Source organism: Oncorhynchus gorbuscha, linkage group LG20 (genome assembly GCF_021184085.1).
Source record: "Oncorhynchus gorbuscha isolate QuinsamMale2020 ecotype Even-year linkage group LG20, OgorEven_v1.0, whole genome shotgun sequence".
Lineage (NCBI taxonomy): Eukaryota > Metazoa > Chordata > Actinopteri > Salmoniformes > Salmonidae > Oncorhynchus > Oncorhynchus gorbuscha.
The window spans coordinates 37,397,362-37,425,164 of NC_060192.1; the positions used below are offsets into that span (position 1 = coordinate 37,397,362).

Genomic DNA, 27,803 nt, shown 5'->3' on the forward strand with positions numbered 1-27,803 from the left:
TGTGTGTGTGTGTGTGTGTGTGTGTGTGTGTGTGTGTGTGTGTGTGTGTGTGTGTGTGTGTGTGTGTGTGTGTGTGTGTGTGTGTGTGTGTGTGTGTGTGTGTGTGTGTGTGTGTTAGGACACGGAGGAGATGGGGTTATGAGGAGAGCCCATCTGTGTGAGGACTTTGTCCAGCCACTGCAGAGGGCCGTGCAGGTGCACCTCTATCCAGCAGGGGGTGCTGGTGACATCCTGTCGGTGGTACTCTGCACCCCAGCCCTGCATAGAAGAAGAGGAAGTAAACACAACGTTTTCAGAGACATGTTCAACCGGACGTTTTGGAACCTTCGGATAGAAATATGTTATGTAGAACAAACATGCCTCTCAGACAAATATCACATCTGCTCTATTCATGGAATTTTTATGTGCAACATTCAATAACGTTTGGCAATTGAATGTGGCCCAGATGGGTCGTATAGATTAGTGCACACTGTAGCAAAACATCGCAAAATGGTTTGGCAACAGAAAACTAAAAAAAGTTTCTTATTGAACAAGTTCAGGTAGTTCCTCCCTGTAGTTCCCCACTGTAGTCCCCCCCTGTAGTCCCCCTCTGTAGTCCCTCCCTGTAGTCCCCCCTGTAGTTCCTCCCTGTAGTTCCCCCCCGTAGTCCCTCCCTGTAGTTCCTCCCTGTAGTTCCCCCTGTAGTCCCTCCCTGTAGTTCCTCCCTGTAGTTCCCCCCTGTAGTCCCTCCTGTAGTTCCTCCCTGTGTTCCTCCCTGTAGTCCCTCCCTGTAGTCCCTCCCAGTGTTCCTCCCTATTGTCCCCCCCTGTGTTCCTCCCTGTAGTTCCTCCCTGTGTTCCTCCCTGTGTTCCTCCCTGTAGTTCCTCCCTGTGTTCCTCCCTGTAGTTCCTCCCTGTAGTCCCTCCCTGTGTTCCTCCCTGTAGTTCCTCCCTGTAGTCCCTCCCTGTGTTCCTCCCTGTAGTTCCTCCCTGTAGTCCCTCCCTGTAGTTCCTCCCTATAGTCCCTCCCTGTGTTCCTCCCTGTAGTTACTCCCTGTAGTTCCTCCCTATAGTCCCTCCCTGTTCCTCCCTGTAGTTCCTCCCTATAGTCCCTCCCTGTGTTCCTCCCTGTAGTCCCTCCCTGTAGTTACTCCCTGTAGTTCCTCCCTATAGTTCCTCCCTGTGTTCCTCCCTGTAGTTTCTCCCTGTGTTCCTCCCTATAGTCCCTCCCTGTAGTTCCTCCCAGTAGTCCCTCCCTGTAGTCCCTCCCTGTGTTCCTCCCAGTAGTCCCTCCCTGTAGTTCCTCCTGTAGTTCCCTCCCTGTAGTTCCTCCCTGTAGTTCCCTCCCTGTAGTTCCTCCTGTAGTCCCTCCTGTAGTTCCCTCCCTGTAGTCCCTCCTGTAGTTCCCTCCCTGTAGTCCCTCCTGTAGTTCCCTCCCTGTAGTTCCCCCTGTAGTCCCTCCCTGTAGTTCCTCCCTGTGTTCTTCCCTGTAGTTCCTCCCTGTGTTCCTCCCTGTAGTCCCTCCTGTAGTACCCTCCCTGTAGTTCCTCCCTATAGTCCCTCACCGTGTTCCTCCCTGTAGTTCCTCCCTGTGTTCCTCCCTGTAGTTCCTCCCTGTAGTTCCTCCCTGTAGTTCCTCCCTATAGTTCCTCCCTGTGTTCCTCCCTATAGTTCCTCCCTGTGTTCCTCCCTGTAGTCCCTCCCTGTAGTCCCTCCCTGTGTTCCTCCCTGTAGTCCCTCCCTGTAGTTCCCCCCTGTAGTCCCTCCTGTAGTTACCTCCCTGTAGTCCCTCCTGTAGTTCCCTCCCTGTAGTTCCCTCCCTGTAGTTCCTCCCTGTGTCCCTCCCTGTAGTCCCTCCTGTAGTCCCTCCCTGTAGTTCCTCCCTGTGTTCTTCCCTGTAGTTCCTCCCTGTGTTCCTCCCTGTAGTCCCTCCTGTAGTTCCCTCCCTGTAGTCCCTCCTGTAGTTCCTCCCTGTAGTCCCCCCCTGTAGTCCCTCCCTGTAGTTCCCCCCTGTAGTCCCTCCCTGTAGTCCCTCCCTGTAGTTCCCCCCTGTAGTCCCTCCCTGTAGTTCCTCCCTGTAGTCCCTCCCTGTGTTCCTCCCTGTAGTCCCCCCTGTAGTTCCTCGCTGTAGTCCCTCCCTGTGTTCCTCCCTGTAGTCCCCTCCTGTAGTTCCTCCCTGAGATCTTCCCTGTAGTCTCTCCCTGTGTTCCTCCCTGTAGTCCCCCCTGTGTTCTTCCCTGTAGTCCCTCCCTGTGTTCTTCCCTGTCGTCCCTCCCTGTAGTCCCTCCCTGTGTTCCTCCCTGTAGTCCCTCCCTGTGTTCTTCCCTGTAGTCCCTCCCTGTGTTCCTCCCTGTAGTCCCTCCCTGTAGTCCCTCCGTGTTCCTCCCTGTAGTCCCTCCCTGTAGTCCCTCCCTGTAGTCCCTCCCTGTGTTCCTCCCTGTAGTCCTTCCCTGTAGTCCCTCCCTGTGTTCCTCCCTGTGTTCCTCCCTGTAGTCCCTCCCTGTGTTCCTCCCTGTAGTCCTTCCCTGTAGTCCCTCCCTGTGTTCCTCCCTGTAGTCCCTCCCTGTGTTCCTCCCTGTAGTCCCTCCCTGTGTTCCTCCCTGTAGTCCTTCCCTGTAGTCCCTCCCTGTGTTCTTCCCTGTAGTCCCTCCCTGTAGTCCCTCCCTGCGTATATACGTGCACGCGGGGTGTGTGTGTTGGTGTACGTGTGTGTAACAAGATACGACCGTGACCAATATGTGTGTGTGTAGTGGTCTTGGAACACTCTCACACCAGGCGGGAGCCAAATATCAGAACAACATGGTGTTGAGTTACCGTGGAAACAACGCTTTCAACATAATGACTTCTTTCAAATTTGTACAAATCATAAAACCATTTAGAAATATTTGGCAAACATAAAAAAAGATATTGAATGCCATCTGAAGTTTGTAGGCTGTTAACTATTACATCATTCTTTCTTGAAGCTCCTAAACAATGTCGTTTCTACAGAGCCAAGTATCAGAATAACATGGTGTTGAGTTACCGTGGAAACAACGTAGACATCTCAGTTCTCGTCTCTTCGCTCACAGACATCTGTTTAAATGTGAGTTTCAGTGCTACATTCACTGCCCATGCAGACTCTCTCATAACTCCACCCTATTAACACCTGACCCTTCACCATCTGACCTCTAACCCCACCCTCTAATACCTGACTCTTCACCATCTGACCTTTAACCCCTGACCCCAGTTACCTTGACAAAGCTCATGCGTATAGTACACATCTTGGTGAGTTCGTAGACCACCTCGAAGCCGTGGTTGACGGACTGAGAGAGGAGCTCGGCGAACAGCTGGTTGTTGAAGATCTTCAGACTACAGCCGCTGGGGATCTTACACACGGTGGTGGCATGGAAACCATGCTGATAGTTACAGTTACGACTCTGGACGAAGATACTGCTGTCACTCAGACACTCGGCGTACACCTCACCACCCACGTAGTAGAGATGGACACCTGGAGGGGGGAGGAGGGAGAGAGAGGAGAGTTAGGAATCTGGACAAAGATACTGCTGTCACTCAGACACTCGGCGTACACCTCACCACCCACGTAGTAGAGATGGACACCTGGAGGGGGAGGGAGGGAGAGAGAGGGGGGGGGAGAGGGAGCCAGAAGGGTTAAAATCCTTGAGCTCATTGCTATCTGCTATCGTCTTGGCAGAGAAGAGTCCGTACGGAGAGACATGAATAAGTAGACAATAAAATCACTCCAATAATATCATTATTTTCTAGCAGTGGCCTACAATAACAGTTTGCGTCTTTGAAAACTGACTATATTTATGGTTCACTCCCTGGTTCCTAGCAGAGTTTCTCAGTGTAATGTTTCCAAAGCTAGCTGTCGTGACACTATCATTCCAGTGTAATGGCTCTAAAGCTAGCTATCATTCCAGTGTAATGTCTCTAAAGCTAGCTATCATGACACTATCATTCCAGTGTAATGTCTCTAAAGCTAGCTATCATTCCAGTGTAATGTCTCTAAAGCTAGCTATCATTCCAGTGTAATGTCTCTAAAGCTAGCTATCGTGACACTATCATTCCAGTGTAATGTCTCTAAAGCTAGCTATTGTTATATAAATATTCATACACATAGCTCATATATTATACAGCACTAAGCTAATCCGCCTGACTCAAGTCATCTTATGTACCCCTGCTAAAACCGGAACTAGCTCACACAGCCAGCAATAAAACTACCCCCTAACACTATCCCCTCAGCTTGTTGTCTTACGACCCCAGGAAACAAAGACATTCCATCGCATGAACACATACACCCAGCCATAGTATACTGCCCCTCTACCTCACGAACCCCTGACACAAACATAAACAGTCTTCACCTCTTTTACTGGTCGGGTGCCCAGAACAGAAGACTGCTGTGCACCAATGGGGGCTCCTACTCTGGCTAGAGCGGGTCCGCCTCCAACCCTACGGGACCATTCAGAAGACGTCACGAGAAGACTCTACCTACTTTATTCTAGGTATAAAAATGAATGTAACCTTTGTATAAGTTCTCTTTTTCACCTGACCCCTCATCGGGTTATATGAACTAGATCCGTGCACGATGTAGAACAAGATATCTTTGACCAATAAACGGCCTTTTTGATACACCTGATTCCACTCTGTCCAGCGTCGTTGATCTGCATTCCCTCTCCAGTATGAAACACTAACACTATCGTAACACTATCATTCCAGTGTAATGTCTCCAAAGCTAGCTATCGTAACACTATCATTCCAGTGTAATGTCTCTAAAGCTAGTTATCGTAACACTATCATTCCAGTGTAATGTCTCTAAAGCTAGTTATCGTAACACTATCATTCCAGTGTAATGTCTCTAAAGCTAGTTATCATGACACTATCATTCCAGTGTAATGTCTCTAAAGCTAGCTATCATGACACTATCATTCCAGTGTAATGTCTCTAAAGCTAGCTATCATGACACTATCATTCCAGTGTAATGTCTCTAAAGCTAGCTATCGTGACACTATCATTCCAGTGTAATGTCTCTAAAGCTAGCTATCGTGACACTATCATTCCAGTGTAATGTCTCTAAAGCTAGCTATCATGACACTATCATTCCAGTGTAATGTCTCTAAAGCTAGCTATCATGACACTATCATTCCAGTGTAATGTCTCTAAAGCTAGCTATCATGACACTATCATTCCAGTGTAATGTCTCTAAAGCTAGCTATCATGACACTATCATTCTAGTGTAATGTCTCCAAAGCTAGCTATCATGACACTATCATTCCAGTGTAATGTCACCCAAAGCTAACTATCATGACACTATCATTCCAGTGTAATGTCTCTAAAGCTAGCTATCATGACACTATCATTCCAGTGTAATGTCTCTAAAGCTAGCTATCATGACACTATCATTCCAGTGTAATGTCTCTAAAGCTAGCTATCATGACACTATCATTCCAGTGTAATGTCTCCAAAGCTAGCTATCATGACACTATCATTCCAGTGTAATGTCTCTAAAGCTAGCTATCATTCCAGTGTAATGTCACCCAAAGCTAGCTATCATGACACTATCATTCCAGTGTAATGTCTCTAAAGCTAGCTATCATGACACTATTATTCCAGTGTAATGTCTCCAAAGCTAGCTATCGTAACACTATCATTTCAGTGTAATGTCTCTAAAGCTAGCTATCATTCCAGTGTAATGTCTCTAAAGCTAGCTGTCATGACACTATCATTCCAGTGTAATGTCTCTAAAGCTAGCTATCATTCCAGTGTAATGTCTCTAAAGCTAGCTGTCATGACACTATCATTCCAGTGCAATGTCTCTAAAGCTAGCTATCATGACACCATCATTCCAGTGTAATGTCTCTAAAGCTAGCTATCATGACACTATCATTCCAGTGTAATGTCTCTAAAGCTAGCTATCATGACACTATCATTCCAGTGTAATGTCTCTAAAGCTAGAGCGCAACTATCATGGGTGTGAATTCCAGTAGCCCTAATGTCATTCCAGTGTAATGTCTCCAAAGCTGTCAGTTTGTGATGACACTATCATTCCAGTGTAATGTCTCTAAAGCTAGCTATCATTCCAGTGTAATGTCTCCAAAGCTAATCATGCCAACTATCATTCCAGTGTAATGTCTCTAAAGCTAGCTATCATTCCAGTGTAATGTCTCTAAAGCTAGCTATCATGACACTATCATTCCAGTGTAATGTAAAGCTAGCTATCATCTATCATTCCAGTGTAATGTCTCTAAAGCTAGCTATCATGACACTATCATTCCAGTGTAATGTCTAAAGCTAGATCATGACACTATCATTCCAGTGTAATGTCTCTAAAGCTAGCTATCATTCCAGTGTAATTCCAGTGTTCTCCCCTAATCAAAAGCTAGCTGTTCCTTGTTTTGTATTCCATGACACTATCATTCCAGTGTGCAATGTCTCTAAAGTTATTCGGTTTTGACACTATCATTCCAGTGTAATGTGACACTATCATTCCAGTGTAATGTCTCTAAAGCTAGCTATCATGACACTATCATTCCAGTGTAATGTCTCTAAAGCTAGCTATCATGACACTATCATTCCAGTGTAATGTCTCTAAAGCTAGCTATCATTCCAGTGTAATCAAAGCTAGCTATCATGACACTATCATTCCAGTGTAATGTAAGCTAGCTATCATGACACTATCATTCCAGTGTAATGTCTCTAAAGCTAGCTATCATGACACTATCATTCCAGTGTAATGTCTCTAAAGCTAGCTATCATGACACTATCATTCCAGTGTAATGTCTCTAAAGCTAGCTATCATGACACTATCATTCCAGTGTAATGTCTCTAAAGCTAGCTATCATGACACTATCATTCCAGTGTAATGTCTCTAAAGATAGCTATCATGACACTATCATTCCAGTGTAATGTCTCCAAAGCTAGCTATCATTCCAGTGTAATGTCTCCAAAGCTAGCTATCATGACACTATCATTCCAGTGCAATGTCTCCAAAGCTAGCTATCATGACACACCTAGCTGAGTGTTTTATCCCTTGCCAAGACAGAGTGGTAATGGTCTCCTTATAAACCAGCCGTGTCTGGATAGATTCACTTCACTTGTGTCCGATCCCCTGTGTGTGTGTGTGTGCGTGCGTGCGTGCGTCCGTCCGTCCGTCCGTCCGTCCGTCCGTCCGTCCGTCCGTCCGTCCGTCCGTCCGTCCGTCCGTCCGTCCGTCCGTCCGTCCGTCCGTCCGTCCGTCCGTCCGTCCGTCCGTCCGTCTGGATAGTCCGTCCGTCCGTCCTGTGTGTGTGTGTGTGTCCGTCCGTCCGTCCGTCTGTCTGTCCGTCCGTCCTGTCCGTCCGTCCGTCCGTCCGTCCGTCCGTCCGTCCGTCCGTCCGTCCGTCCGTCCGTCCGTCCGTCCTGTCCGTCCGTCCGTCCGTCCGTCCGTCCGTGTGTGTGTGTGTGTGTGTGTGTGTGTGTGTGTGTGTGTGTGTGTGTGTGTGTGTGTGTGTGTGTGTATAATAGGGGGACTGAGGGATGTGGGTGGAGGCCCACACTTGGCTCCTCTCCCACCCCTCCGACCTCTCCTAGTTCCCAACACCACACCACACATGTTTTTGACAGCAGCCCATGGCAACGTTTTATCTTTATCCAATGTTGGCACGGCAACTATGATCTGACACCATGAGAAAAGCCAAAAGGCCGGGCTGTCCCAGGTCATATGGGCCTCTTTCACTCACTCACTCACTCACTCACTCACTCACTCACTCACTCACACTCACTCACTCACTCACTCACTCACTCACTCACTCACTCACACACACACACACACACACACACACACACACACACACACACACACACACACACACACACACACACACACACACACACACACACACACACACACACACACAGAGAGAGAGAGACCTACAACAGCCATGATACATGGTTTGTCGCCAGTCTAAGTGAGAGACCAGCAGGACTTTTCCTCTGTTACTGAACTCTCTTTAATAAAAGAAGAAGACATGTTACTATGTTTGCATCCCAAATGGCTTCCTATGGCTTCAAATGGCTCCATATCGCTTCCTATGACTTCCTATAGCTCCCTATAATATATAATAATAATATATGCCATTTAGCAGACACTTTTATCCAAAGCGACTTACAGTCATGTGTGCATACATTCTACGTATGGGTGGTCCCGGGGATCGAACCCACTACCCTGGCGTTACAAGCGCCATGCTCTACCAACTGAGCTACACAGAACCAACTCTCTAATGCCTTCAAATGGCTCCATATCGCTTCCTATGGCTTCAAATGGCTCCATATCGCTTCCTATGGATCCCTATGGCTTCCTATAGCTCTCTATGGCTTCAAATGGCTCCATATCACTTCCTATGGATCCCTATGGCTTCCTATGGCTTCAAATGGCTCCATATCACTTCCTATGGATCCCTATGACTTCCTATAGCTCTCTATGGCTTCAAATGGCTCCATATCGCTTCCTATGACTTCTTATAGCTCTCTATGGCTTCAAATGGCTCCATATCGCTTCCTATGGCTTCAAATGGCTCCATATCGCTTCCTATGGATCCCTATGGCTTCAAATGGCTCCATATCGCTTCCTATGGATCCCTATGACTTCCTATAGCTCTCTATGGCTTCAAATGGCTCCATATCGCTTCCTATGGATCCCTATGGCTTCCTATGGCTTCAAATGGCTCCATATCGCTTCCTATGGATCCCTATGGCTTCCTATGGCTTCAAATGGCTCCATATCACTTCCTATGGATCCCTATGACTTCCTATAGCTCTCTATGGCTTCAAATGGCTCCATATAACTTCCTATGGCTTCAAATGGCTTCCTATGGCTCCCTATGGCTTCAAATGGCTTCCTATGGCTCCCTATGGCTTCAAATGGCTTCAAATGACTTTCTATGGCTCCCAGAGGTCTCTGGGTCAAAAGGAATACACTATATAAGGGATTGAGTACCATCAGGGAGGCACAGTGGCAGATGACTAGTTGTTTACATTGTGAAACAAACACTCATAATGAATGAACACTTTATTTAAAATGGGTCATTTTCACTATGTTCCTTTGCGCCTCTGTATGTGCGTGTGTGTGTGTGTGTGTGTGTGTGTGTGTGTGTGTGTGTGTGTGTGTGTGTGTGTGTGTGTGTGTGTGTGTGTGTGTGTGTGTGTGTGTGTGTGTGTGTGTGTGTGTGTGTGTGTGTGTGTGTGCGTGTGCGTGTGCGTGTGTGTGTGTGCGTGTGTGTGTGTGTGTGCTTTCCGCCTCTGCGTGTGCCTTCTCACCTTTTCCTATGTGCCTGCGTGTGTGTTCGATGGTTGAGTTGCGGTTGACGTTAGACAACAGGCCGAGACAGAAGCGGTTCTTGTTGTTGGAGGGGTCGGTGAAGCCGTCCACCAGGACGCTACGGGACGAGGCGTGGAACGTCTCTCCAACACGATTATTCAGCTCGTAGTACGCCACTGAACACCAGTACTCTGGCTCCTCATAACACACAGGCCGTAGATCTATACAGAGAGGAAGGGGTTAAGGCGTCCACATGCTTCCAGGCCCAAACAGTTGAAAAATAACGCACCAAATCTCTTAGTTAGATGTACAATTGACTTAAGATCTCCATGGCAAAATAAAAAACGTCAAAATTAACGCCATATTTATTGAGTTATCTTTGATTAATTATGACTAGGAAGTGTATACTGGCTACGGCGTCTCAAGATGGACAAACAGTACTATTGCCGCGTTTTTTCTCGTTTTTTAAGGGAGTATGCGAGTACACTTGTTCGGTTCGGCAGCCAAACTGAAGCATGCTGACTGAAGCATTCCGAACTGAGGCATGCTGACTGAAGCATTCCGGACTGAAGCATGCTGACTGAAACATGCTGACTGAAACATGCTGACTGAAGCATTCCGAACTGAAGCATGCTGACTGAAGCATTTCGAACTGAAGCATGCTGACTGATGCTGACTGAAGCATTCCGAACTGAGGCATGCTGACTGAAGCATTCCGAACTGAAGCATGCTGACTGAAGCATTCCGGACTGAAGCATGCTGACTGAAGCATTCCGAACTGAAGCATGCTGACTGAAGCATTCCGAACTGAGGCATGCTGACTGAAGCATTCCGAACTGAAGCATGCTGACTGAAGCATTCCAGACTGAAGCATGCTGACTGAAACATGCTGACTGAGGCATGCTGACTGAAACATGCTGACTGAGGCATGCTGACTGAAACATGCTGACTGAGGCATGCTGACTGAAACATGCTGACTGAGGCATGCTGACTGATGCATGCTGACTGAGGTATGCTGACTGATGCATGCTGACTGAAGCATGCTGACTGAAACATGCTGACTGAGGCATGCTGACTGAAACATGCTAACTGAAGCATGCTGACTGAAACATGCTGACTGAAACATGCTCACTGAAACATGCTGACTGAGGCATGCTGACTGAGACATGCTGACTGAGGCATGCTGACTGAAGCATGCTGACTGAGGCATGCTGACTGAGGCATGCTGACTGAAGCATGCTGACTGAGGCATGCTAACTGAGGCATGCTGACTGAAACAGGTATTCAGACCCTTTGCTATGAGACTCTAAATTGAGCTCAGGTGCATCCTGTTTCCATTGATCATCCTTGAGATGTTTCTACAACTTGATTGAAGTCCACCTGTGGTATATTTAATTGACTGGACATGATTTGGAAAGGCATACACCTGTCTATATAAGGTCCCACAGTTGACAGTGCATGTCAGAGCAAAAACCAAGCCTTGAGGTTGAAGGAATTGTCCGTAGAGCTCAGAGACAGGATTGTGTTGAGGCACAGATCTGGGGAAGGGTACCAAAACAAGGACTCAAGGAAACAAGATTCTCTGGTATGATGAAACCAAGACTCAACTCTTTGGCCTGAATACCATACATCACTTCTGGAGGAAACCTGGCACCATCCCTACGGTGAAGCATGGTGGTGGCAGCATCATGTCTGGAGGAAACCTGGCACCATCCCTAAGGTGAAGCATGGTGGTGGCAGCATCATGTCTGGCACCATCCCTACGGTGAAGCATGGTGGTGGCAGCATCATGTCTGGAGGAAACCTGGCACCAACCCTACGGTGAAGCATGGTGGTGGCAGCATCATGTCTGGAGGAAACCTGGCACCATCCCTACAGTGAAGCATGGTGGTGGCAGCATCATGTCTGGAGGAAACCTGGCACCATCCCTACAGTGAAGCATGGTGGTGGCAGCATCATGTCTGGAGGAAACCTGGCACCATCCCTGCGGTGAAGCATGGTGGTGGCAGCATCATGCTGTGGGAATGTTTTTCAGCAGCAGGGACTAGGAGATTAGTCAGGGTCGAGGGAAAGATGAACGGAGCAAAGTACAGAGAGATCCTTAATGAAAACCTGCTCCAGAGCACACAGGACCTCAGACTGGGGCGAAGGTTCACCTTCCAAATTGACAACGACCGTAAGCACAAAGCCAAGACAACGCAGGAGTGGCTTTGGGACAAGTCACTGAATGTCTTTGATTGGCCCAGCCAGAGCCCGGACTTGAACCCGATCGAACATCTCTGGAGAGACCTGAAAATAGCTGTGCAGCGACGCTCCCCATCCAACCTGACAGAGCTTGAGAGGATCTCCAGAGAAGAATGGGAGAAACTCCCCAAATACAGGTGTGCCAAGTTTGTAGCGACATACCCAGGAAGACTCAAGGCTGTAATCACTGCAAAATGTGATTCAACAGAGTACTGAGTAAAGGGTCTGAATACTTATGTAAATATGATATTTAAGTTTTTTTATTTTGAATACATTTGCAAAATTGTCTAAAAACCTGTTTATGCTTTGTCATTATGGGGTATTGTGTCTATAATTATTAGGGGGGAAAAAAACAATTTAATCCATTTTAGAATAAGGCTGTAATGTAACAAAATGTGTAAAAAGTGGTCTGAATACTTTCCGAATGCACTCGGTGGGACTACCACATTTCACAGTCATAGTAAGTACATGTTTCTTCAATAAAGACGATATCAGCAGAGCCAGTAGTAGTAGGAAAAGAGTTTAAGTTTAAGGATATATATATATTTTTACCTATGTGCGGAGCTGAGAAGGTGAGCTTGTGTGTGGAGTCTCCAGGCTTGACATCCTCAGTTGGGACTGTCTCCATCATGCTATAGGGGGGAGGTGGGGTCTCTGCAGGGAGGAAGGGAACGGGGGTGGAGTGGAACAGAGGGGGAGTAGAGGGGTGGAGGGGTACAGAGGGGAGCGGAGGGGAACAGAGGGGGAGTAGAGGGGTGGAGGGGTACAGAGGGGGCGGAGGGGAACAGAGGGAGTAGAGAGGTGGAGGGGAACAGAGGGGGCGGAGGGGAACAGAGGGAGTAGAGAGGTGGAGAGGTACAGAGGGGGAGTAGAGGGGTGGAGGGGTACAGAGGGGGGCGGAGGGGAACAGAGGGAGTAGAGAGGTGGAGGGGAACAGAGGGAGTAGAGGGGTGGAGGGGTACAGAGGGGGCGGAGGGGAACAGAGGGAGTAGAGAGGTGGAGGGGAACAGAGGGGTCGGAGGGGAACAGAGGGAGTAGAGAGGTGGAGGGGAACAGAGGGGGGAGTAGAGGGGTGGAGGGGTACAGAGGGGGGCGGAGAAGAACAGAGAGGGAGGAGGGAGCATTACACTGTATTACACTACCAGTAGTAGTACTGTATTACACTACCAGTAGTAGTACTGTATTACAATATTAGTAGTAGTACTGTATTACACTACCAGTAGTAGTACTGTATTACACTACCAGTAGTAGTACTGTAGTACACTACCAGTAGTAGTACTGTATTACAATATTAGTAGTAGTACTGTATTACAATATTAGTAGTAGTACTGTATTACACTACCAGTAGTAGTACTGTAGTACACTACCAGTAGTAGTACTGTATTACAATATTAGTAGTAGTACTGTATTACAATATTAGTAGTAGTACTGTATTACACTACCAGTGGTAGTACTATATTACAATATTAGTAGTAGTACTAGTGCCATTGAAATTAGCCTAAATATTGTTTTGGTATCGATGGCTCCATCTTACCGTCCAAACACTTTGTATGCAGTCGGCAATACACTTGTACCGGTTCTTAACTACAACATTCTCCATTCAGGCTGCAAAGGCGTTGATTTCCTCCTGAACTAAATTTAATGGGATGAAGGGGGAAAAAACAGGGAAAATATGCGTACTTTCTTTATGAAACACCGTTTCGCACCACCATGTTAGTGGTTAATGCTACTTCCTGATGTTGCACCCTGCGTTCAGACAAGGGTAAACAACAAACTAGGACTAGCATTTCCTAGCCATTTCCTAGACAAGGTGGTGAAAAATTGTGTTTCCTAAAAGAAAGAAAGCATATTTTTTAGCGTTTTTCCCCCCAGCCTTGTCACCATTAAATCTAGTTTAAGATGAAATCGACACCTTTGCAGCCTGAATTTAGAATGTTTCAGGTATGAACCGGTACAAGGGGGATACGAGTGCATTGCCGGATATTTGCATGGCAAGATGGAAACGACTCAATATCGCCACCAGCTGGCATTTGGGCTACATTGCAGTAATAAGCTCAATAGAGATAATAGCAGCCTAAAGCAATACAGTCATCGCATTTCTACCTATAATGTGGTATGGGACGGCTATAGGACTGTAGTAGTAGTTTTGTAGTATTAAGTATACGTATGCATTTATTAGGTGTACCTGTGATGTGGTAGGGGCTGGTAGGTTCGGCTGAGCTGCTGGGAGAGTTGGGGTAGCTGGCGGAGGTGGGGGACTGGGTGAGAGAGGATGAGGAGGTGGAAGAAAAGGAGGCGCAAGGGAGAGGAGGGAAGGAGTCCGGGTATGTAGCGTTCTGGGGCATCAGGGGCTCGTTGTGGAGCGAGGCATTCCGGAATTTAGCCAGTAGACTGTGCTGGGGGTTAAACTCACTGTGGCGGGGGACCAACACTGGGGGAAGCACTGAGAGGGGAGGGGACAGACAGAGAGACAGACAGAGAAAGGGAGAGACAGATGGAGAGAGAGAGGTGGAGAGAGAGAAAAAGAGAGAGAGATCGACAGTGAAAGAGACAGACAGGCAGAGAATGGGGGAGAGCGAGAGAGACAAACAGACAGACAGAGACAGAGAGAGAGAGGAGGGAGAGGAGAGAGAGAGAGAGAGAGAGAGAGAGAGAGAGAGAGAGAGAGAGAGAGAGAGAGAGAGAGAGAGAGAGAGAGAGAGAGAGGAGAGAAACAGAGAGGAGAGAGGGGAGAGAAACAGAGAGAGGGGAGAGAGAGAACGAGGAGAGAAACAGAGAGGGGAGAGGAGAGAAACAGAGAGGAGAGAGAGGAGAGAAACAGAGAGAGTGGAGAGAGAACGAGGAGAGAAACAGAGAGGGGAGAGGAGAGACAAACAGAGAGGAGAGAGAGGAGAGAAACAGAGAGAGTGGAGAGAGAGAACGAGGAGAGAAACAGAGAGGGGAGAGGAGAGAAACAGAGAGGAGAGAGAGGAGAGAAACAGAGAGAGTGGAGAGAGAGAACGAGGAGAGAAACAGAGAGGGGAGAGGAGAGAAACAGAGAGGAGAGAGGAGAGAAACAGAGAGAGTGGAGAGAGAGAACGAGGAGAAACAGAGAGGGGAGAGGAGAGACAAACAGAGAGAGAGGAGAGAAACAGAGAGAGGAGAGAGAGAACGAGGAGAGAAACAGAGAGAGGAGAGAGAGAACGAGGAGAGAAACAGAGAGCGGGAGAGGAGAGAGACAGAGACAGAGAGATTGATCAGTCAGTACAGTTCTTCTCATATCAAATAACTGTAAATCCAGTTTGTCTCTGAACAGGACACAGTGCGGCTGTGATCAGGTTTCGTCCCACATCCCTCTACTGACCTCTATCTCAGATAATTAAAACACAGGAACAATAGAGAGACAGACAGACCACCGAGATGTGTCTGAAATGGTACCCTATTCCCTATGAGGGCCCTGGTCAACAGTAGTGCACTATTTATTGAATAGGGTGCCAATCCCGACTCAAGACTGGGTTAGATAACACAGGACAGTCTACTGAGTCTGGCAAAATCCCATCTCTGATTTAGATCTCTGATTTACATACTGTATATAGTAAAAAGGTATGCAATCAGTAAAAGGTAAGAAGAGTCTAGGCTACGTGTGACGTATTATATCATCCCGTATTGTAATACACCTGGTGTCTCTACCTGTCTGTAGGGGTTAATATAGCTTCACACCTGGTGTCTCTACCTGTCTGTAGGGGTTAATATAGCTTCACACCTGGTGTCTCTACCTGTCTGTAGGGGTTAATATAGCTTCACACCTGGTGTCTCTACCTGTCTGTAGGGGTTAATATAGCTTCACACCTGGTGTCTCTACCTGTCTGTAGGGGTTAATATAGCTTCACACCTGGTGTCTCTACCTGTCTGTAGGGGTTAATATAGCTTCACACCTGGTGTCTCTACCTGTCTGTAGGGGTTAATATAGCTTCACACCTGGTGTCTCTACCTGTCTGTAGGGGTAAATATAGCTTCACACCTGGTGTCTGTAGGGGTAAATATAGCTCCACACCTGGTGTCTGTAGGGGTAAATATAGCTTCATACCTGGTGTCTCTACCTGTCTGTAGGGGTTAATATAGCTTCATACCTGGTGTCTCTACCTGTCTGTAGGGGTAAATATAGCTTCATACCTGGTGTCTCTACCTGTCTGTAGGGGTTAATATAGCTTCATACCTGGTGTCTCTACCTGTCTGTAGGGGTTAATATAGCTTCATACCTGGTGCTTCACACCTGGTGTCTCTACCTGTCTGTAGGGGTTAATATAGCTTCATACCTGGTGTCTCTACCTGTCTGTAGGGGTAAATATAGCTTCACACCTGGTGTCTCTACCTGTCTGTAGGGGTTAATATAGCTTCATACCTGGTGTCTCTACCTGTCTGTAGGGGTAAATATAGCTTCACACCTGGTGTCTCTACCTGTCTGTAGGGGTTAATATAGCTTCACACCTGGTGTCTCTACCTGTCTGTAGGGGTTAATATAGCTTCACACCTGGTGTCTGTAGGGGTTAATATAGCTTCATACCTGGTGTCTGTAGGGGTAAATATAGCTTCATACCTGGTGTCTGTAGGGGTTAATATAGCTTCACACCTGGTGTCTGTAGGGGTAAATATAGCTCCATACCTGGTGTCTGTAGGGGTTAATATAGCTTCACACCTGGTGTCTCTACCTGTCTGTAGGGGTTAATATAGCTTCATACCTGGTGTCTGTAGGGGTTAATATAGCTTCGTACCTGGTGTCTGTAGAGGTTAATATAGCTTCACACCTGGTGTCTATAGGGGTTAATCTAGCTTCACACCTGGTGTCTGTAGGGGTTGATATAGCTTCACACCTGGTGTCTCTACCTGTCTGTAGGGGTTGATATAGCTTCACACCTGGTGTCTCTACCTGTCTGTAGGGGTTAATATAGCTTCACACCTGGTGTCTGTAGGGGTTAATATAGCTTCACACCTGGTGTCTCTACCTGTCTGTAGGGGTTAATATAGCTTCATACCTGGTGTCTGTAGGGGTTAATATAGCTTCACACCTGGTGTCTGTAGGGGTAAATATAGCTCCATACCTGGTGTCTGTAGGGGTAAATATAGCTTCATACCTGGTGTCTCTACCTGTCTGTAGGGGTTAATATAGCTTCATACCTGGTGTCTCTACCTGTCTGTAGGGGTAAATATAGCTCCATACCTGGTGTCTCTACCTGTCTGTAGGGGTTAATATAGCTTCATACCTGGTGTCTCTACCTGTCTGTAGGGGTTAATATAGCTTCATACCTGGTGTCTCTACCTGTCTGTAGGGGTTAATATAGCTCCATACCTGGTGTCTCTACCTGTCTGTAGGGGTAAATATAGCTTCACACCTGGTGTCTCTACCTGTCTGTAGGGGTAAATATAGCTTCATACCTGGTGTCTCTACCTGTCTGTAGGGGTTAATATAGCTTCATACCTGGTGTCTCTACCTGTCTGTAGGGGTAAATATAGCTCCATACCTGGTGTCTCTACCTGTCTGTAGGGGTAAATATAGCTTCACACCTGGTGTCTCTACCTGTCTGTAGGGGTTAATATAGCTCCATACCTGGTGTCTCTACCTGTCTGTAGGGATAAATATAGCTTCACACCTGGTGTCTCTACCTGTCTGTAGGGGTTAATATAGCTTCATACCTGGTGTCTCTACCTGTCTGTAGGGGTAAATATAGCTTCACACCTGGTGTCTCTACCTGTCTGTAGGGGTTAATATAGCTTCACACCTGGTGTCTCTACCTGTCTGTAGGGGTTAATATAGCTTCACACCTGGTGTCTGTAGGGGTTAATATAGCTTCATACCTGGTGTCTGTAGGGGTAAATATAGCTTCATACCTGGTAATATAGCTTCATACCTGGTGTCTGTAGGGGTTAATATAGCTTCACACCTGGTGTCTGTAGGGGTAAATATAGCTCCATACCTGGTGTCTGTAGGGGTTAATATAGCTTCACACCTGGTGTCTCTACCTGTCTGTAGGGGTTAATATAGCTTCATACCTGGTGTCTGTAGGGGTTAATATAGCTTCATACCTGGTGTCTGTAGGGGTAAATATAGCTTCATACCTGGTGTCTGTAGGGGTTAATATAGCTTCATACCTGGTGTCTGTAGGGGTTAATATAGCTTCACACCTGGTGTCTGTAGGGGTAAATATAGCTCCATACCTGGTGTCTGTAGGGGTAAATATAGCTTCATACCTGGTGTCTCTACCTGTCTGTAGGGGTTAATATAGCTTCATACCTGGTGTCTGTAGAGGTTAATATAGCTTCACACCTGGTGTCTGTAGGGGTTGATATAGCTTCACACCTGGTGTCTCTACCTGTCTATAGGGGTTAATCTAGCTTCACACCTGGTGTCTGTAGGGGTTGATATAGCTTCACACCTGGTGTCTCTACCTGTCTGTAGGGGTTGATATAGCTTCACACCTGGTGTCTCTACCTGTCTGTAGGGGTTAATATAGCTTCACACCTGGTGTCTGTAGGGGTTAATATAGCTTCACACCTGGTGTCTGTAGGGGTTAATATAGCTTCATACCTGGTGTCTGTAGAGGTTAATATAGCTTCACACATGGTGTCTGTAGGGGTAAATATAGCTTCATACCTGGTGTCTGTAGAGGTTAATATAGCTTCATACCTGGTGTCTCTACCTGTCTGTAGGGGTTAATATAGCTTCGTACCTGGTGTCTGTAGGGGTTAATATAGCTTCACACCTGGTGTCTGTAGGGGTAAATATAGCTTCATACCTGGTGTCTGTAGAGGTAAATATAGCTTCACACCTGGTGTCTGTAGGGGTAAATATAGCTTCACACCTGGTGTCTCTACCTGTCTGTAGGGGTTAATATAGCTTCGTACCTGGTGTCTGTAGGGGTTAATATAGCTTCGTACCTGGTGTCTGTAGAGGTTAATATAGCTTCATACCTGGTGTCTCTACCGTCTGTAGGGGTTAATATAGCTTCATACCTGGTGTCTGTAGGGGTTAATATAGCTTCACACCTGGTGTCTGTAGGGGTTAATATAGCTTCACACCTGGTGTCTGTAGGGGTTAATATAGCTTCATACCTGGTGTCTCTACCTGTCTGTAGGGGTTAATATAGCTTCACACCTGGTGTCTGTAGGGGTTAATATAGCTTCACACCTGGTGTCTGTAGGGGTTATTATAGCTTCACACCTTGGTGTCTGTAGGGGTTAATATAGCTTCACACCTGGTGTCTGTAGAGGTTAATATAGCTTCATACCTGGTGTCTGTAGGGGTTAATATAGCTTCATACCTGGTGTCTGTAGGGGTTAATATAGCTTCATACCTGGTGTCTGTAGGGGTTAATATAGCTTCATACCTGGTGTCTGTAGGGGTAAATATAGCTTCACACCTGGTGTCTGTAGGGGTTAATATAGCTTCATACCTGGTGTCTGTAGGGGTTAATATAGCTTCATACCTGGTGTCTCTACCTGTCTGTAGGGGTTAATATAGCTTCATACCTGGTGTCTGTAGGGGTTAATATAGCTTCGTACCTGGTGTCTGTAGGGGTTAATATAGCTTCATACCTGGTGTCTGTAGAGGTTAATATAGCTTCATACCTGGTGTCTGTAGAGGTTAATATAGCTTCATACCTGGTGTCTGTAGAGGTTAATATAGCTTCATACCTGGTGTCTCTACCTGTCTGTAGGGGTTAATATAGCTTCATACCTGGTGTCTGTAGAGGTTAATATAGCTTCATACCTGGTGTCTGTAGGGGTTAATATAGCTTCACACCTGGTGTCTGTAGGGGTTAATATAGCTTCACACCTGATGTCTGTAGGGGTAAATATAGCTTCATACCTGGTGTCTCTACCTGTCTGTAGGGGTTAATATAGCTTCATACCTGGTGTCTGTAGGGGTTAATATAGCTTCATACCTGGTGTCTGTAGGGGTAAATATAGCTTCATACCTGGTGTCTGTAGGGGTTAATATAGCTTCATACCTGGTGTCTGTAGGGGTTAAAATAGCTTCATACCTGGTGTCTCTACCTGTCTGTAGTGGTTAATATAGCTTCACACCTGGTGTCTGTAGGGGTTAATATAGCTTCACACCTGGTGTCTGTAGGGGTTAATATAGCTTCACACCTGGTGTCTGTAGGGGTTAATATAGCTTCACACCTGGTGTCTGTAGGGGTTAATATAGCTTCATACCTGGTGTCTGTAGGGGTAAATATAGCTTCACACCTGGTGTCTGTAGCTTCACACCTGGTGTCTGTAGGGGTAAATATAGCTTCACACCTGGTGTCTCTACCTGTCTGTAGGGGTTAATATAGCTTCGTACCTGGTGTCTGTAGGGGTTAATATAGCTTCATACCTGGTGTCTGTAGAGGTTAATATAGCTTCATACCTGGTGTCTGTAGGGGTTAATATAGCTTCACACCTGGTGTCTGTAGGGGTTAATATAGCTTCACACCTGGTGTCTGTAGGGGTTAATATAGCTTCATACCTGGTGTCTCTACCTGTCTGTAGGGGTTAATATAGCTTCACACCTGGTGTCTGTAGGGGTTAATATAGCTTCATACCTGGTGTCTGTAGGGGTTAATATAGCTTCACACCTGGTGTCTGTAGGGGTTAATATAGCTTCATACCTGGTGTCTGTAGGGGTTAATATAGCTTCATACCTGGTGTCTGTAGGGGTAAATATAGCTTCACACCTGGTGTCTGTAGGGGTTAATATAGCTTCATACCTGGTGTCTGTAGGGGTTAATATAGCTTCATACCTGGTGTCTCTACCTGTCTGTAGGGGTTAATATAGCTTCATACCTGGTGTCTGTAGGGGTTAATATAGCTTCATACCTGGTGTCTGTAGGGGTTAATATAGCTTCATACCTGGTGTCTGTAGGGGTTAATATAGCTTCATACCTGGTGTCTGTAGGGGTTAATATAGCTTCATACCTGGTGTCTGTAGAGGTTAATATAGCTTCATACCTGGTGTCTCTACCTGTCTGTAGGGGTTAATATAGCTTCATACCTGGTGTCTGTAGAGGTTAATATAGCTTCATACCTGGTGTCTGTAGGGGTTAATATAGCTTCACACCTGGTGTCTGTAGGGGTTAATATAGCTTCACACCTGGTGTCTGTAGGGGTAAATATAGCTTCATACCTGGTGTCTCTACCTGTCTGTAGGGGTTAATATAGCTTCATACCTGGTGTCTGTAGGGGTTAATATAGCTTCACACCTGGTGTCTGTAGGGGTTAATATAGCTTCATACCTGGTGTCTGTAGGGGTAAATATAGCTTCATACCTGGTGTCTCTACCTGTCTGTAGGGGTTAATATAGCTTCATACCTGGTGTCTGTAGGGGTTAATATAGCTTCATACCTGGTGTCTGTAGGGGTTAATATAGCTTCATACCTGGTGTCTGTAGGGGTAAATATAGCTTCATACCTGGTGTCTGTAGGGGTTAATATAGCTTCATACCTGGTGTCTGTAGGGGTTAAAATAGCTTCATACCTGGTGTCTCTACCTGTCTGTAGTGGTTAATATAGCTTCATACCTGGTGTCTGTAGGGGTTAATATAGCTTCATACCTGGTGTCTGTAGGGGTTAATATAGCTTCATACCTGGTGTCTGTAGGGGTTAATATAGCTTCATACCTGGTGTCTGTAGGGGTTAATATAGCTTCACACCTGGTGTCTGTAGGGGTTAATATAGCTTCACACCTGGTGTCTGTAGGGGTTAATATAGCTTCACACCTGGTGTCTGTAGGGGTTAATATAGCTTCACACCTGGTGTCTGTAGGGGTAAATATAGCTTCATACCTGGTGTCTGTAGAGGTAAATATAGCTTCACACCTGGTGTCTGTAGGGGTAAATATAGCTTCACACCTGGTGTCTCTACCTGTCTGTAGGGGTTAATATAGCTTCGTACCTGGTGTCTGTAGGGGTTAATATAGCTTCGTACCTGGTGTCTGTAGAGGTTAATATAGCTTCATACCTGGTGTCTTTAGGGGTTAATATAGCTTCACACCTGGTGTCTGTAGGGGTTAATATAGCTTCACACCTGGTGTCTGTAGGGGTTAATATAGCTTCATACCTGGTGTCTCTACCTGTCTGTAGGGGTTAATATAGCTTCACACCTGGTGTCTGTAGGGGTTAATATAGCTTCATACCTGGTGTCTGTAGGGGTTAATATAGCTTCACACCTGGTGTCTGTAGGGGTTAATATAGCTTCACACCTGGTGTCTGTAGCGGTTAATATAGCTTCACACCTGGTGTCTGTAGAGGTTAATATAGCTTCATACCTGGTGTCTGTAGGGGTTAATATAGCTTCATACCTGGTGTCTGTAGGGGTTAATATAGCTTCATACCTGGTGTCTCTACCCGTCTGTAGGGGTTAATATAGCTTCATACCTGGTGTCTCTACCTGTCTGTAGGGGTTAATATAGCTTCATACCTGGTGTCTGTAGGGGTTAATATAGCTTCACACCTGGTGTCTCTACCTGTCTGTAGGGGTTAATATAGCTTCATACCTGGTGTCTGTAGGGGTAAATATAGCTTCACACCTGGTGTCTGTAGAGGTTAATATAGCTTCATACCTGGTGTCTCTACCTGTCTGTAGGGGTTAATATAGCTTCATACCTGGTGTCTGTAGGGGTTAATATAGCTTCATACCTGGTGTCTGTAGGGGTTAATATAGCTTCATACCTGGTGTCTGTAGGGGTAAATATAGCTTCACACCTGGTGTCTGTAGGGGTTAATATAGCTTCATACCTGGTGTCTGTAGGGGTTAATATAGCTTCATACCTGGTGTCTCTACCTGTCTGTAGGGGTTAATATAGCTTCATACCTGGTGTCTGTAGGGGTTAATATAGCTTCGTACCTGGTGTCTGTAGGGGTTAATATAGCTTCATACCTGGTGTCTGTAGAGGTTAATATAGCTTCATACCTGGTGTCTGTAGAGGTTAATATAGCTTCATACCTGGTGTCTGTAGAGGTTAATATAGCTCCATACCTGGTGTCTCTACCTGTCTGTAGGGGTTAATATAGCTTCATACCTGGTGTCTGTAGAGGTTAATATAGCTTCATACCTGGTGTCTGTAGGGGTTAATATAGCTTCATACCTGGTGTCTCTACCTGTCTGTAGGGGTTAATATAGCTTCATACCTGGTGTCTGTAGGGGTTAATATAGCTTCATACCTGGTGTGTCTACCTGTCTGTTGGGGTTAATATAGCTTCACACCTGGTGTCTGTAGGGGTTAATATAGCTTCACACCTGGTGTCTGTAGGGGTAAATATAGCTTCATACCTGGTGTCTCTACCTGTCTGTAGGGGTTAATATAGCTTCATACCTGGTGTCTGTAGGGGTTAATATAGCTTCATACCTGGTGTCTCTACCTGTCTGTAGGGGTTAATATAGCTTCATACCTGGTGTCTGTAGGGGTTAATATAGCTTCATACCTGGTGTCTCTACCTGTCTGTAGAGGTTAATATAGCTTCATACCTGGTGTCTGTAGAGGTTAATATAGCTTCGTACCTGGTGTCTGTAGGGGTTAATATAGCTTCATACCTGGTGTCTGTAGAGGTTAATATAGCTTCATACCTGGTGTCTCTACCTGTCTGTAGAGGTTAATATAGCTTCATGCCTGGTGTCTGTAGAGGTTAATATAGCTTCATGCCTGGTGTCTGTAGGGTTAATATAGCTTCATGCCTGGTGTCTGTCTGAGGGGTTAATATAGCTTCATACCTGGTGTCTCTACCTGTCTGTAGGGGTTAATATAGCTTCATACCTGGTGTCTCTACCCGTCTGTAGTGGTTAATATAGCTTCACACCTGGTGTCTCTACCTGTCTGTAGGGGTTAATATAGCTTCATACCTGGTGTCTGTAGGGGTTAATATAGCTTCATACCTGGTGTCTGTAGAGGTTAATATAGCTTCATACCTGGTGTCTCTACCTGTCTGTAGAGGTTAATATAGCTTCATACCTGGTGTCTGTAGAGGTTAATATAGCTTCATGCCTGGTGTCTGTAGAGGTTAATATAGCTTCATGCCTGGTGTCTGTAGAGGTTAATATAGCTTCATACCTGGTGTCTCTACCTGTCTGTAGGGGTTAATATAGCTTCATACCTGGTGTCTCTACCCGTCTGTAGTGGTTAATATAGCTTCACACCTGGTGTCTCTACCTGTCTGTAGGGGTTAATATAGCTTCATACCTGGTGTCTGTAGGGGTTAATATAGCTTCACACCTGGTGTCTGTAGTGGTTAATATAGCTTCACACCTGGTGTCTCTACCTGTCTGTAGGGGTTAATATAGCTTCACACCTGGTGTCTGTCTGTAGGGGTTAATATAGCTTCACACCTGGTGTCTCTACCTGTCTGTAGGGGTTAATATAGCTTCACACCTGGTGTCTCTACCCGTCTGTAGGGGTTAATATAGCTTCACACCTGGTGTCTCTACCTGTCTGTAGGGGTTAATATAGCTTCACACCTGGTGTCTCTACCTGTCTGTAGGGGTTAATATAGCTTCATACCTGGTGTCTCTACCTGTCTGTAGTGGTTAATATAGCTTCATACCTGGTGTCTGTAGAGGTTAATATAGCTTCATACCTGGTGTCTCTACCTGTCTGTAGAGGTTAATATAGCTTCATGCCTGGTGTCTGTAGAGGTTAATATAGCTTCATGCCTGGTGTCTGTAGAGGTTAATATAGCTTCATACCTGGTGTCTCTACCTGTCTGTAGGGGTTAATATAGCTTCATACCTGGTGTCTCTACCCGTCTGTAGTGGTTAATATAGCTTCACACCTGGTGTCTCTACCTGTCTGTAGGGGTTAATATAGCTTCATACCTGGTGTCTGTAGGGGTTAATATAGCTTCATACCTGGTGTCTGTAGGGGTTAATATAGCTTCACACCTGGTGTCTGTAGTGGTTAATATAGCTTCACACCTGGTGTCTCTACCTGTCTGTAGGGGTTAATATAGCTTCACACCTGGTGTCTCTACCCGTCTGTAGGGGTTAATATAGCTTCACACCTGGTGTCTCTACCTGTCTGTAGGGGTTAATATAGCTTCACACCTGGTGTCTCTACCCGTCTGTAGGGGTTAATATAGCTTCACACCTGGTGTCTCTACCTGTCTGTAGGGGTTAATATAGCTTCACACCTGGTGTCTCTACCTGTCTGTAGGGGTTAATATAGCTTCATACCTGGTGTCTCTACCTGTCTGTAGTGGTTAATATAGCTTCATACCTGGTGTCTCTACCTGTCTGTAGGGGTTAATATAGCTTCACACCTGGTGTCTGTAGGGGTTAATATAGCTTCATACCTGGTGTCTGTAGGGGTTAATATAGCTTCATACCTGGTGTCTCTACCCGTCTGTAGTGGTAGGGGTTGATACAGATGTCTTTCTGTTTGGATCCGAAGGCGAATTCGCAGCACTCCAAGGCCTTGAGTTCGTGATGAGACTGTAGGTCGGGCCACCTCCACACTCTGCAGTAGATGACGTGGGGGAGACCCTTCCTGTGAGACACCTGGAGACGACCGTCCAGAGACCGAGGGATGGTCACACACTTACCTGTTGGAGGAGGTAGAGAGAGAGATTGGATCAGAGGAGTTTCAGAATAAGCTACAAGAAAGGTGAAGGGAACAGTTAAGGAACAGGTTGGTTCCTATGGATGTGTAATTCCTGTCTGTTATGGACACTGGACACAACACCATAATCCCAGACACACTGGACTCACTCCAACTCACATACAACTGATCCAATCTCTATTTCCCTCCACACTGCCCTTTCCCACTTGGACAAAAGGAACACCTACGTGAGAATGTTATTCATTGACTACAGCTCAGCATTCAACACCATAGTGTCCTCCAAGCTCATCACTAAGATAATAAGGACCCTGGGACTGAACACCTCCCTCTGCAACTGGATCATGGACTTCCTGTCGGGAAGCACCCAGGTAGTAAAGGTAGGCAACAACACATCCGCCACACTGTCCCTTAACACAGAGGCCTCTCAGGGGTGAGTGCTCAGTCCCCTCCTGTACTCACTGTTCAGCCACGTTATTACCTGGTACCTCCTGTATATAACCTAGTTATCACCGACTCAGTACTGGTACCCCGTGTATAGAGCCACGTTATTACCTGGTACTTCCTGTATATAGCCAAGTTATTACTTGGTACTTCCTGTATATAACCTAGTTATCATCGACTCAGTACTGGTATCCTGTGTATATAGCCAAGTTATTACCTGGTACTTCCTGTATATAGTCATCATTGACTCAGTACTGGTACCCTGGGTATGTAGCCAAGTTATTACCTGGTACTTCCTGTATATAACCTAGTTATCATCGACTCAGTACTGGTACCCTGGGTATGTAGCCAAGTTATTACCTGGTACTTCCTGTATATAACCTAGTTATCATTGACTCAGTACCGGTACCCCGTGTATATAGCCAAGTTATTACCTGGTACTTCCTGTATATAACCTAGTTATCATTGACTCAGTACTGGTACCCCGTGTATATAGCCACGTTATTACCTGGTACTTCCTGTATATAACCTAGTTATCATTGACTCAGTACTGGTACCCCGTGTATATAGCCAAGTTATTACCTGGTACTTCCTGTATATAGCCAAGTTATTACCTGGTACTTCCTGTATATAGCCACGTTATTACCTGGTACTTCCTGTATATAGCCACGTTATTACCTGGTACTTCCTGTATATAACCTAGTTATCATTGACTCAGTACTGGTACCCCGTGTATATAGCCAAGTTATTACTTGGTACTTCCTGTATATAGCCACGTTATTACCTGGTACTTCCTGTATATAGCCACGTTATTACCTGGTACTTCCTGTATATAGCCACGTTATTACCTGGTACTTCCTGTATATAGTTATCATTGACTCAGTACTGGTACCCACTGTGTATACAGCCAAGTTATTACCTGGTACTTCCTGTATATAGTTATAATTGACTCAGTACTGGTACCCACTGTGTATATAGCCAAGTTATTACCTGGTACTTCCTGTATATAACCTAGTTATCATTGACTCAGTACTGGTACCCACTGTGTATATAGCCACGTTATTACCTGGTACTTCCTGTATATAGTTATCATTGACTCAGTACTGGTACCCACTGTGTATACAGCCAAGTTATTACCTGGTACTTCCTGTATATAGTCATCATTGACTCAGTACTGGTACCCTGTGTATACAGCCAAGTTATTACCTGGTACTTCCTGTATATAACCTAGTTATCATTGACTCAGTACTGGTACCCTGTGTATACAGCCATGTTATTACCTGGTACTTCCTGTATATAACCTAGTTATCATTGACTCAGTACTGGTACCCTGTGTATACAGCCAAGTTATTACCTGGTACTTCCTGTATATAGTTATAATTGACTCAGTACTGGTACCCACTGTGTATACAGCCAAGTTATTACCTGGTACTTCCTGTATATAGTTATAATTGACTCAGTACTGGTACCCACTGTGTATACAGCCAAGTCATCATTACTCATTGTGAATTTATTTTTTTACATGTTATTACTTTTCTATTGTGTCTCTATTTTCTTTCTCTCTGCATTGTTGGGAAAGGCCCTGAGTAAGCATTTCACTGTTGGTCTACACCAACGCATGTGACAAATAAAATGTGATTTGATCAGACGGGGTTACTCACTGGGTTGTCCGGGACAGCTGAGGGCCTTCTCCAGCTCCTCCATCGCTCCCTTCTTCTTCTTTAGTTTCTTGACCAGAGAGTCCACAGCCTTCTCTGCCCACTTCTCCTCTTCATCCCCTTGTTTCCATCCCAGAAGCCTCTTCACTGCAGGGCTGGTGAAGGAGAAGAGGGACGTGATGGAGGTGGAGGAATGCATGATGAGGGAGGGAGGGTGCTATGTAGAGACGGATGGAGGGAGGGATGGTGCTATGTAGAGATGGATGGAGGGAGGGAGGGTGCTATGTAGAGATGGATGGAGGGAGGGATGGTGCAATGTAGAGATGGATGGAGGGAGGGTGCTTGGTAGAGATGGATGGAGGGAGGGAGGAGAACCACCACTTCGGGTGAAAGAGGGAGGGAATGTGATGAGAGGAGGTGAGAGAGGGGGGACAGGGAGATAGAAGAGGAGCGTGATGGATGGATTGTTTCCCAGATGGCTAAAGGAGAGCAGGAACGAGGGATCAGGGATGGAGCTCGAAGAGGAGTGTGAGGAGTCTATGTAAACAGAAACTGGGGTTCATTAGTTCCGTTGGTGCTTCCTGAAGAGACCAGGAGTAGGGAGGAAGGTCTGGAACGGAGGTG

At 46.1% G+C, this 27,803-nt stretch overlaps 1 protein-coding gene across 1 annotated transcript; it reads right to left on the reverse strand.

Annotated features, from left to right (window-relative positions):
• On the reverse strand, nucleotides 1-27,462 carry smad9 (SMAD family member 9). The gene is made up of 7 exons (XM_046317258.1): nucleotides 27,183-27,462; nucleotides 24,848-25,063; nucleotides 13,700-13,957; nucleotides 12,067-12,168; nucleotides 9,270-9,491; nucleotides 3,209-3,465; nucleotides 1-258 (listed from the first exon to the last, which is right to left on the reverse strand). Exons 1-7 carry the CDS (start codon nucleotides 27,376-27,378, stop codon nucleotides 115-117), a joined length of 1,395 nt encoding a protein of 464 aa, XP_046173214.1. The 5' UTR covers nucleotides 27,379-27,462; the 3' UTR covers nucleotides 1-114.
• Nucleotides 27,463-27,803: the final 341 nt, after the last annotated feature.

Bases quoted from the DNA above. Each gene is read 5' to 3' on its own strand.
- smad9 (XM_046317258.1), bottom strand. From the start codon at position 27,378: ATGCATTCCTCCACCTCCATCACGTCCCTCTTCTCCTTCACCAGCCCT. The intron at 9,492-12,066 runs GTAAAAATATAT...CTCTCTGTATAG, and splicing joins CTTCTCAGCTCCGCACATAG to ATCTACGGCCTGTGTGTTAT. The intron at 3,466-9,269 runs GTGAGAAGGCAC...TCCCCCCTCCAG, and splicing joins ACGCAGGCACATAGGAAAAG to GTGTCCATCTCTACTACGTG.